The sequence below is a fragment of the Cyprinodon variegatus genome, unplaced genomic scaffold (genome assembly GCF_000732505.1).
Source record: "Cyprinodon variegatus isolate N-32 unplaced genomic scaffold, C_variegatus-1.0 Scaffold142, whole genome shotgun sequence".
NCBI lineage: Eukaryota > Metazoa > Chordata > Actinopteri > Cyprinodontiformes > Cyprinodontidae > Cyprinodon > Cyprinodon variegatus.
The window spans coordinates 717,109-729,649 of record NW_015150595.1 but is presented as its reverse complement, the minus strand read 5'-3'; the positions used below and the strand labels follow the sequence as shown (position 1 = coordinate 729,649).

Sequence of the window (12,541 nt, the reverse complement as noted above, 5' to 3'; positions counted from 1 at the left end):
TGTATACTCATAAATAACAGACTATGTGATGACATGAGCTGTAAACATCTGGCATGACATATTTTCATTGCTTACAGTGGCAGAACCTGCAAACTTGTTTTAAGGGTACGCTTCACAATTTGGGTTTAGTTGTAACGTATATTCAGGAGTGGTTGTTTGAAATAAAACCTAGTTTTTAAAAGTAGTTTCTGTCATTAGGCACTTTGTTACTTAACAGATGCGAGAAAAAAAAAAAAGGAGATTTGGCATCACAAAAAAGAAAATTTTATTTTTTAGGCCTCATCGCCCAGCCATATGACCAATACATTAAGAGTTTCGTAAAAGTTGAAAAGGTCCCCCATAAGATGTCCCAGGGTTTGGTTTTAAATAATTGAAAAAAATAAATAAATCAAATATGACAATATAAGATTTTCTTGGTTAAAAAAAAAAAAAAAAAAAACAAACAAAAAAAAGTTTTGTAAAACATGCAATCCTTAAAAATAAATGTTCAGATGGAATGTGGGAGAAAAAAAAGCTAATTTAATAGAGCCCTGGTTTAGGCAGGCTATTGGTAGGAATTATGTCATCAGCTTAAATGTTTGCATTTCCTTTGTAAAGAAAGGCTCCTTGTTGGTTAAGGCATGAAAACTAGGTTAATCAAGTTTGTCTGATGCTGTCAAATTAGAGCAGCTAAGTCACTGACAACAAATGCAGTCATAAAGTGCTTGTTTGCTGAATCTAATTTAATCAAAAGAGATTTACTTTTTACCAACAGTTCCAGATTCTGACCTCATCTAGAAATGAGCTTCAACATGAGTTCTGAGAACCTCTTACAGTAACCCGTTTATTTTTATGCTGCTTTCACACCAAGCGTGTTTTATGTGTCACATCGTAGATGCTTCGCTCATTTAAGTCAGACGTGTTGAGGCCCTTTTTTACATCTTTGATGTGCATAGAGCAAATTGTGTGCAGAAGTCTCTGACGCGTTTTGCAATGGCAGATGTAGTGAAGAAAGTGCAGTTGTAAAAATTTTTTAGTTCTTTTATTTATTTATAAGACTAAGTGGAAAAATAGAGGTTTTTAAGCAAGAGAGTACATCTGAAATCGTAGTCGGTTCATCTGGATAATGATCCTAGTTTTAAATATTCTGTAGCTGTTCTGAGCGGTGGATGCTCCACGTACCACCTGGGGAGCAGTCGGTCACCCAGAATCCAGCAATGGCTCCTACAAGCCGACCGGCCTCCCTGGGATTTCCTGCTGTGATTGATAGCGGCTGGAAATGAATATGGTGGTAAAAACTACAACTACAGCATATATTTTACCTGACTTTTGCAAGTTTTTGTATTTTTATGCTGCTATTTATAAACTGGTTTACAACACAGTCTAGTGACAAATTATTTAAGTGAACAGCGCATTCCCACTTTTCTTTGACCATGAAAAATAGATTGTGTCTGCTTTTTATACAAGCCTAGTGGAGTGCAACACCTTTACATATACATATTTTTGTCTTTTTTTGATGGTTTTATTCTGACAGCTCCACATGAGCAGAGATCACAGCTTGGATGGTGCGTCTGTCTCCCAAACAGTTGGTAGATTATAAGCCTCTCAGATTGGTTGATGCACAGTGTCAAGCAACAAAAGGTTTTCCAACTCCAGCATCTGATGTTTTGATGCTCTAATGCTACGTTCACAACGCAAGCAGCAGGAACGGCTACATAACGCCCATGCTGCTTAATTTTTGATACTTGTACAAGTTTAGTTCTGAAAAAGTGGGTCTGAAGCACATTGGGAGGAGCTACCCTATCCTTTCTTTGCCTGTAACAATGGCAGCTATATTTGCTGTGATCAGTGGGTAAAAGGTAGTTTTAATATGTTTTTCAGTGAAAAAGTCCACCTGAAATCTTCATCTGTGCAGTCAGTTCATCCAGATTACCATCCTGCCTTCAAATATTTCGGTTGGAGCCGCTCAGACTCCCGTACACAGGCGGTGCTCTGTCCCAGATAATCCCGTCCAACAGCAGCCTTTGACCCGGTCGCCTCATCGGGGTTTGCCGCTACTGTTTGTGGCTGAAAGTAGATGTTAGCGCTTTTCACGTATGTAATCCAAATTGCAGGCACCAGGATAATAAAAGCGAACAAGAATTTGCCGGCAGATTTCGGCATTTGAAGTTAATTTAGGTGTTAATGAACTGTTTGAGAGGAGGGATTGCATCATCAGTGCTGTGTCTGTCTCCCTGCCAGCTCCCAGATCAGCTTCTCTGATTGGTTGATGTGGCATGTCGAGCAACAAAAGTTAAATTTTTCCAACTCCAGCAGCCACTGCTTTCACAGCGCTTCTTGTGTGTCAGAAGCTCAGGAGGTGCTGCTCCAGCTGCTCAAAAAAGCAGCTTCTGCTCCTCAAAAGGCGCTGCAGGACCTTAAGGAGCTATTTTATAGGCGTCCACCATTGACTTTGCATGTAAACTAGCTGCTTCTGCTGCCTCTGTTGCTTTAGGTGTGAAGCAGCAGACGGTCAAATGTCCCACAGACTTTGGGTGTAACCAGCTGCCCCTGACACTCAAAATGTTACAGTTTACTAATCTGTCCATCTATGCACATATGGAAAAGCCCAACATCCCTCCTTCTAGCAGCACTCTGCAGCTCATTTTGGGGGATTCAAAGGCTGTCCCTCCTGCTACCAACAGAATGTGGCCAGTAAAACTCAAGCAGCCTGCGTTCAGCTGGTATTCTGATTAAATGTTCAAACAAATTCCACTATTTCCAGCTCAAGATCACCCTGAATGATAGTGGCCCACCCTATGGAGGAAGCTCATTTCAAATGCCTATAACCAGGATCCAATTTGTTCAGCCGTTTCCGCAATTTAAGACCAGTTAGAAAAGGTGGGAATATAAACATCCTGGTAAATTGGCATCTTTGATACGTCACTTTGCCTTTTTTTTACTCCAGGTGAGACCAACCATCTCTAGCTCTACGGAACATCTGCTCAGACATGGATTGAAACTGACTTTTCAACCACTGAGAAAAAAAAAAACAATATTGAAAACTTATCAGACTTATCCCACCTTTCTACAGTGTAGTTAAGAGAATTCGCAAAAAGATCTCTCTAAAGAAAACATTACCTCCTGGTGAGTTTCTGCACAGTTCAACTATATGGTTTATGATAAAATATACACATGGTACATACTGTAAGTGCAGTTAGCTCTTCATGTTTTATGTCACATAAACAGACTGCGATCCAAAAAGACACGTCTCTCTTTCCTGATTCAGCCAGACGGATGAAATAAACTTAGTCATTGCAGACGTTCTCTCAGAAAACAGAAAATGAGAACTTGTGGCAGGTCAGGAGCTCATCAGCGTCTGTCAGCCAGCTTAGTGGCAGCTCTGGGAGACAGATGCGCTGGTTTGGACCAGTAGGAACTGGTTTCCCCTGTGAGAACGACAAGCGAGACGTGTTTGGGCTCAACAGGAAGACATACAGAGAAAGAAGAGAGAACTTAAATTTAAAGTATGTGTGGGCGACAAACATAAAACCATCTCTGTCAGCAGCAGACTTAATTATACTTCATCTGAAACATTTACAGACCAGTGATAATACCACTAACTTTTTATATTAGAAAAATCTGGATGACACTGGTTTTCTCAACATCTTTCACTCAGAGTTTAGTTTTCTAAGGTCAATACACAGTTATTTATTCTAAAAAAAATTTTTTTAATTGTCTTTCATTCAAAGTGATGTTTGTTTCTTGATGAAAGTCTAATATTTGCTCTCCTTTTAGCACTGCTCGCTCTTTATGACTCCTGGAAGAACCATCTGCTACATATGGACCAGCTAATAGCTCACTATGCAACTGTGTTAGCTTAGTTTATTGAAGCAAATGCTTCGTGGCTGTTCAAACCTGCCTGCTTCTCCTGGAGACAAAACAGACATAGGCAGACTTAAAGCAGGAAGCAAAAATAGATATTTTCTCTTTTTCAAAGTTGTAGAGAAAATAAATAAAAGTTTTTTTCTTATTGCATATTCAGTACTTTAAATGTGGAGTTTATTTTTGTTACTGTGACAGTTTGTATCATAACCAATCCCATACGAATACCTGGGCCGAGTTCTTTGGCCGATGCCTGATCCTGTACTATTGAATGAATGAACCGTGCAATGTTAGTGAAGGCATCAGGTTTAAAATAATAGTTGTTGAAATAAAGGTAAAAGAATCCTACGGCTATAACAAGGTTTATACAGGAATTAGTAACTCTAATTTAATGTTTATATATATTAGGGGTGGAACGGTTCACAAAATCCACGGTTCGGTTCGGTTCACGGTTTCGTGGTCACGGTTTTCGGTTCGATTGAATATATGTTTATTGTTACACTGAAAAAAAGAAAATTAATAAAAATTAATGAAAAAATAAAAATGTATGAAAAAATTAATTGTAATTATTTTTAATGATCCGCGGAAACCATGGATCATTTCCGCATGTTTTGCTGCTTTGAATTTAATCATCTCGTGCATGCCCTCTACCATCTCCAAGGAACACAGAGGGGAGCGGACGGGAGCCACAGTGGAGGCTGTATGCTTTGTGCAGGCGGTCTGGAGTACAGCGGGGCGTAGCACTGACAGTGTATGAGGGATTTCAGGGTTAGCATGACATGTTGGTCATGTTGCTGTTAGCGTAAACAAAACGTGTTGCACAATGCTCGCACACTGTTGCACTTTTATCTACAACTTTCTTTCCGCCGTCATCATAGGTCACTCTAAATGCAAAGCGGCCCCATACAGCAGACCTATAAAGTGCTGCTGGCCCGTCTTCCAACTCCTGTTCTTTCCCACTCGCCATTCCGACATAATTCTCCACAACAACTGATTTTTTTCCCTGCTAAGCTGCTTCGCTTCTTGTTCTTCTTGTTTACTACTGGTGGTTGGCTTTGGTCGCAGTACCGCCACCTTCTGCTCGGGAGTGTAATCGCTTCCTCTATGAGAAAAAGGAGCAGCGCATGAACCGAACGCAACACACGCGAACCGAACCGAGACAGTTGAACCGAACGGTTCGGGCGGTTTTCATAAATCGTCCCATCCCTACTATATATATATATATATATATATATATATATATCTATATATATATATAAAATATAATTTCAGAGCTTTAGCCATACAGATGTGTAACTTTGAATATATATAATTTCAGAGCTTTAGCCATACAGATGTGTAACTTTGAATATGGCTCATCCTTACTGTTGACTCGACAGTAGGTGAAGGGAATAGTGATACAGTTTGCAGTATTTAGAAGGGAAACCATGTTTCGATTTTTGCAGTTAAGAGAAAAAGTTTGCCAATTAAATGGTTTAGCCATTTAAATCTAAATCACTGACCCCAGAGTTTAACTGTGTCCTGAGCATCAATACTTACCGTACTGAGAGGGTAAAGTCTCCAGGGTTGCTTTTGCTGGGTCTGGCTAAAAAGCTTCCATCCACTCCTCGAGTCAGCAGGAGGTTTTCAGCCTCCACGCCTGAGATGTTGGGGTGAAACCACCTGGGGGATGGTGAAGTAAGGACAGACCATTACTGATTTGGCTGCAAAACATAAACCCTCAGCTAACAAATCATGAACCCCAATACACAGAGGATGGCCAAAATAATACAAAGTTCTTTTCTCTTATCACCATCTGGTAAACTCCTGCTAAGGTCCTATTCTAATTACATTAAATCAGTGGTTAAAGCCCAATAGATCCTGGAAAAACTTCCAGATATCGAAATACTTGGATTTCACAGGTGTAATGGCCCTTCCACACCAAAGATAGCACAGCGCTGATGTGCTAGATTTCTTTATTAATTTGTTTTGCAGGTAAACATAGGTACTTTGTTAGCCTCTTTCAGACTGTGCTTGGATAAGAATGAAAAAAAAGCCTTTATATTTATTCTCTCCCACCCCCCGTAGTTTGCCATACAGGAGCATTTCTTAGTTTAAGATAGAACTGATTTCTGTTTAATACAAAAAAAAAGTTCTGAAATGCCTGCCTGAGAAACATTAAGCAGGATTTTCCAGCCACCCTTTCACACCAAACAGAGATGATGTTTTGCATGTGATCCCGACTCTGCATTTTTTCCACCTTCTCTTCAGCTGATTCGGTTTCCCGCAGCAGACTTTGTTTCTGTCTGTCTCGTTCTCTTTCATCTCCCCTACTCTGCAATATTAACCATATATTCTATTAAAGACATCATGTAGAAGGAATCTTAGTTTTGCTCTTTCTTTGACCTAGTCACATTTCACATACATTATGTTATCACTTAATATTCTCAACATAATTTGGGCCACGTTGTCAGACATAAAAGTGGCTCTCTGGTCATAACTGTGCTATAAAGCCGTGCCTGTCAGGATAAGAAATGTTGCTGGGAGATAAACCGTCCCTGAAGTCATTGTGATTCTATGTTTTTTTTTTTTTTCAAATATGATTTTTTACTTATATAACACTAATGTTAAAATAAAGTAGGCTACATCTTCTTAAATATGAATACACTGTTTTTTAAAGTCGTAGGGGAACGGCCGTTTCAACCTTTGATTTTCTGAAGTTGTGCACAACTTTACACAAGTCAATAAAGTGAATGTGATTGGTCGATTAACAAGGGGGTGGAATTGTTGTGGCGGAAAGTTTGGTTGTGGCCGGTTTGTTGGAAGCATCTTGCTAACCAGTTAGCAACTTAGTGCTACTTGGTCCCAATGGGAAATTCCATTGGGACCAAGTAGCACTAAATTGGTGACTTAGAAACGACACTGTCAAGGAACGCTATGGACAGAGGAAACATGCAAGAGGAGGAGAGTTTAGTGTCGGAGGTCGTGGATGAGTCTCCTCCATCATACATTTTTTATTTAGAGGAGGGAAGCGGGGATGAAGATGTTGTGGAAGAGGACGCCAGGGCGGCAGAAGCTTGGTTTGGTGTAGAAGGCTTACAGCCGTACATGTTTGAGCCCTTGCCTCGCAACACTGCCAGTTCTGTTAGCTCTATGCCTGCTGAAGACACAGACGTCCATCCCTGTGAACACTGGGACGGAACTCAATGGGAAAGGAAATTATTCTTTTTTCTTATTTCAACCATAGCGTATATTAGCTGCGACATCTGAATCACAATGCTATGACTGAAAAATATGATTGACAGATGACCGTTGATATATGATTGGCCGAATTTAGGTGTTCAGGCTTACAACTAACTGGTCTGAATAAGATAAAGGAAGAAAAAAAACACAGATTTTAAGACAGGAATTTTTATATATATCGATAGATCGATAGATAGATAGATAGATAGAGAAAAATGTTCTACATTTTAGGCCAATATGGTCTGATAAAGAGTACATTTATATACATGTTTAAGCCAGAATGATTTGACATTTAAATATGATTTCAATACAACTTTAAGAGCACTGCAACACTTCCTTTTATTTTGTCTTAACAGATACCTGCCTTGTTTCCTACAGGTTCTGGATAGAATGAAAAGCACTTTGATCTCGATCTGCCAAACATTTAAATTATGTTAAGTGCAACTTCATCTGTTGTTTATTTTAGTTGATTTGGAATCTGTTTCATAGGATAAAACCCACTAACTGAATGATTGAAAATGAAATCTCCTCGTTCCACTGTCCACAACAGTAAAACATCACTACTTCCACATCTAATTTAGAGGAGCTGAGGTGCAGCAAACGTTGCTAATGTGATAAACTCTGTCAGGATGCCTTTCTGCTGCGCTGTTTTTTCCTCCAGCTTAGACGCTCAGCCTTGCACCGCACTGCAGTTAGAATCAGGTAAATAAAATAATAAAATTGTACCTGAGGCAACAGACAGCGGATATGTGTAAATGCATTTGAATTTGGTTTAAAACAATATTGCTCCACATGAAAGTGTACATCAGTAAAAAGAAATGCATAAGATTTATATTAGAGTTCAAAGATTTTTATACAGCCCGAAAATGAGTATGAACTATAAATCTTAATGAAAAGTTCAGACCATTGAACCAGACAGAAGTGTGGTTAGCCAGCTCACTTATGACATGTAAACAGTTATGACTCTTCTTCTTAAAATAATCTGAATCAAGAATAAATAGGAAACAGAATCTAAATTATTCAAGTTCAAACGATGTCAAACCCTCTTATTAAAGGTTAAATTCATACAAAAAATAGCAAATTATTCATCATTATTTAATTAGTTTTTAAATGTATATATTTTCCTTTCAGAAGTAATTTCATTAATTTTACTTATTTAGGTTTTGTTTATATTTTAGTTTCCTGTTAGTATTAAAGCAATGAAATGCTTCCCAAACTCTTAACTGTCTGCGGAGTTTGAACGTTTTAGTTTTGGTGACGATTTCCAAGTTTATGAGGATGGAAAGGCCTCCTTTCCATTAATTTAATTCAATTCAGTTTATTTCTATAGCGCTAATTCACAACACATGTCATCTCAAGGCACTTTACTGTTCACCAGATCATACTGGTATGATCATTACCCGCATCTTCATGTCCCTTCAAAGATTTTTCACTAGATTTAAGTAAGGCCTCTGGCAGGATTAACTCCGAAACATTAATACCGCATTCAATCTGCAAAAAGTGTTGATAGATTTAAAGATAACTAGATCTGTAAGAAATTAACCAATCAGCCAGAAATCAGACTCACTTTTCTTGCTTGATTAGCTGTGGTCTGATTGGCAGGTCAAACTCCTTAAACTGTGAATAAATGGTATAATTGTTAACTAGGCTTATTAATAAGCATATTTATGTTTATAAACTAACATATGTAAGTGCCTAGAGGCATTAATGCCTCTTAGGTTAAGTTGTACCAAAAAAATATATTTCTTTCACTCTCAGTGTTTTTCATGAATTTCTTATAGAAGCATTTTGGTTATTTTTCTTAATATATTCCAGCAAGTTGGCGTTTCTTGTTTTTACATTTTTTATCCATATTTAATTAATATCCATATTTTTTTAATGTTACAAAGGTAATAAGGTCTTGTCCTGGATTTCAATAACACTGTAGGCTTGAAATTTGGATGTTCAAAGTATTTCACTGAGTGCCCTATAAAGGGTTAACTTTTCAATTAGTTTTTACCTTTTTTTTATGACTTGTTAACTTTTTTGCCCCACAACTTAATTTACATTACGTTATATATCATTCAAGGGCTCATCTAATTGGTCAAATGCCAAAATAAGATGTACAGCCATGCAGCAGTATCTTTGCTGAATGGCTGGATATAGATCTTGTGTTTCTAGACCTCACTGAAGGACGGGGGGGGACTTCATTTGTAAGGGGTATGCAAGGGGTTTGCCCTATAAAGGGCTTTAAGTTTTGTCTGATCTATTTCCATGTTTAAAAAAAATAATAACAATCCAAAAAAGAAAATAAGTAAAAGCCTGAAAGGTGCACGTGAATTCAAGCACCATGCATGCATGATAATCCAGATAAGACACTTGGCAAGTTGGGAAAACTTTTACTGCCCTGCACGCACACAGATGAAATAGATTTTAATGACCCAAAGGCAAAGATTTACAGATGCAACAGTGTATGAAAAAGATGAGTGAGATCATCATCTGTAAATGACACAAGCTTTAGTAATTGCAATATTTCAGGTATATCCAAAATTTATACCTTTTTTGTACTAGTGTTGAACTCTGAATTAGCTCTGTATAGAGATTATCTAAATACATCTTTAAAGAAAGTGACAAACCTTCACTTTTTCTGACATCTTTATGTAATAAAACGGCAGAGATAAAGATATGAAGTACTAGAAAGACCAACCTTTAGTGATTTATCAGTCTCTTATGAGTGCTTATCTAATAATTTCCTTCAATATATTTGTGCTTCAAAGAAATGAATCCTAATGTGAGAAAAAACCAGACAAACATTACCCAGAGTTTGGACTTTGTTTTGTTATGGTTTTGTTGTTGCTGTTTTTTTGTTTGTTTTTTGACAGATGTCGGAAACTTGGGTTTAATACCGAATGTGTGGCGCTTTCAAAACAGGTGACCACATTGGTTATATGTTTATTATTAAATAAATATGATATCTATGTATATATATATATTTACACTGTCGCTATAATGTGTGGCACAAGCAGTTATGTTTCGGTTGCTATGGGAACGGAGCTCCACCCGCTCATAGGTGCAATTTGGGAGAAAACATAGAAAGCTGCTGTGCCTGAGTCTCCTTTTATTTCATCGTTCAGGTCAGTAATGGGTAAACTGTCCATCTTGTTGGAGTATTACCCTTTTTCTTAATGTCTCTTTGATTACTTATTGTAGTCTTGTTTATACCCTAACAATAAAAGTGTAAATACAAAGTTTGCCATTGATCAGGGCAGCTGGCTGGGTTGGGCTGTTGTGAAAGGTTGGCTGGCGGTTACGGTCTCATAGGCGGGCTGTTGCGGCGGACAAGAGTGGCGGTGCTGCAAGCGGCTGGCTGCCGTCTCTGGGTCCATATTTACGTGGCGTGGCATGTGGAGCTCCGAAACTCTTTTATGCGGTTATGTTGACAAGTATGAATTATTCCACACACACAGGGTTTACAAATGGTTTTGTAAATGGTCATTGCTGTTTAGTTTAAATGATTTAAAGTGATTCTTATGTCTTGTAGCCTTTGTCAGTAATTAAATGCCGTTTGAATGTGTTAGTCCAGTATTCACTAGGCAGCTACATACAGTTACATCTTTAATTACAATATAGCCTTGTTAAAGTACCCTATTAAGCCACAGTGGCCTTGGATAAGTAATATGTAGGAAAGTGAATATAAATTATATGACATGCGATATTTCTGTTATTTTGGTAAATGTTAATATGGCAAAGTTTTGTATGAATTGTTTATGTATGCATTGGGGATAAAATTGCTATCTATTATACACCACAATGGGACTTGAACAAAACAATTAATGCATTGATATTTAGTGATTTACTCTGAATAAATAAACCAGATGCAATTTGGGAGAAAACATAGAAATCTGCTGTGCCTGAGTCTCCTTTTATTTCATCTGTCTTTCAGGATATTTTACATTTGTTACTACAGACCCCTACTTGGGACCTGTAACAAATGGAAATCACTAACATAAGAAAAAAAACGTGTATAAAAAATTTATTGGGTATCCAAAAGTTTGTTTTTTTTTCTGTACATAATACGTAGGCTTAAGATGCTAATAACAGTATAAATATATTGTTTACTGAACATGTCCAGACAGTTTTTAATGTAACCGTTAGCGCCCCCCGGCACCCTAACCTAGCTAACTGTTTTACTTTGATGTTCTTCCAGAATCTTCATCCCTCGCTCACAGACTGAGCCAGAAACAGATGTGAGCAGTTAAACTTAGCTGGCTCGGCTAACATTGTTTTTTTTTTTTTTCCAGACAGCCCCTCTTACCTCCGAGATGTCATTTTTTTCCGTTCCTCACTTCCTCGCTGGCACTAAAACTGTAGCGTCAACAAGCGGGCGAATGTTTGCGACCGTTTCAGCTTCAGCTAGTCAATAAACTGCTTCATCGGTCCACACCCGGTCAGAACGGGCACTGAAAACTAGTTAGACATCCACAAAAAATTACAGTAGCCTCTGCTGCAAAGGGGGAAAAAAAGTCTGTAGGCCTCGTCCCCTGAAGTCTTCACGGCCAGTCGACTGTTAGACGTCACCAAACATGCGACGCAACCGTGGCTCTATGGATTTTAACACCTTGAGCGGCCGTTTGGGGAGCTCTTGATTGGTTCCTGTACAGCCCCCGCCCGAGCTCATCAAACCGGCATGCGCTGTTACTAATATTAAACGCTCTGATAACTCTTACGTTGCGCATGCTCACTTAAACGATGTTTGTGTTTATCATTTAGAGCAAAGGTAACCAATTAAAAATCAAAAGAAAATCATCAACCAGTAAAGGTCAAGAGACAATTTTGATTATAAAATATTTATTTAAACTGAATTTAACACTGAAATAAAAGAGTTTTTATGCACTGATGTCATACATTGAATTTTTAAATAAAAAAATTGAACAAAAAATAAAGAAAATTTTCCATTTTAAAATCTAAAGTGTTTTTTTGAAGTAGAGAACAACAGAAGTTCAGATTGATATATAGACAATTTCCTGATTTACATAATTTATAAAACCCCTTAATTGACTGTAAGTTTTCTTTTTTTTTCCTGTCTTAATGAGAGCAATGGGCTTTAGGCTGTCCTGCAAGGCTTTAAACCTGGGTTTAAAAGGAGACAAAGCCATTCTCAAGCACATATCGATATTTATTTTTGATTATGTTCATGGTGGAGAACAATAGCGTAAATATCGGTAAGCAGACACAGCAGTTGGTTACTAGTCCATGACCTCTTAGGGGCCCTATCACTGACACGTCAATTTTTTTTTACACTTCGACTTGGAATTATGGGTAATCCAGAGTGTAGATTAAAACAATAACCGTTCTTCCCAGAGGAGCAGAAAGTACCTGAAAGACAGACGCTCAGAGAGGGAAAATTATACACGCCATCATCCTTCCACTGGCCAGTGTTATTCCTAGCAAACCTTCTCATTGGCTTTGAAAGAAAGAAAGAAAGAAAGAAAGAAAG

General features: G+C 38.0%; 1 protein-coding gene across 2 annotated transcripts in view; it reads right to left on the bottom strand.

Moving 5' to 3' along the window:
* ptpn11 (protein tyrosine phosphatase, non-receptor type 11) overlaps positions 1-11,614 on the bottom strand; it is a 34,919-nt gene extending 23,305 nt beyond the window's left edge. For both annotated transcript variants that reach the window (XM_015376813.1, XM_015376814.1), the window contains exons 1-2: positions 11,360-11,614; positions 5,383-5,505 (exon numbers count right to left, since the gene is read on the bottom strand). In XM_015376813.1, coding sequence (XP_015232299.1) covers positions 5,383-5,505; positions 11,360-11,373 — 137 coding nt within the window. In that variant the 5' untranslated portion in view covers positions 11,374-11,614. The remainder of the gene's footprint in view (positions 1-5,382; positions 5,506-11,359) is intronic.
* Positions 11,615-12,541: the final 927 nt, after the last annotated feature.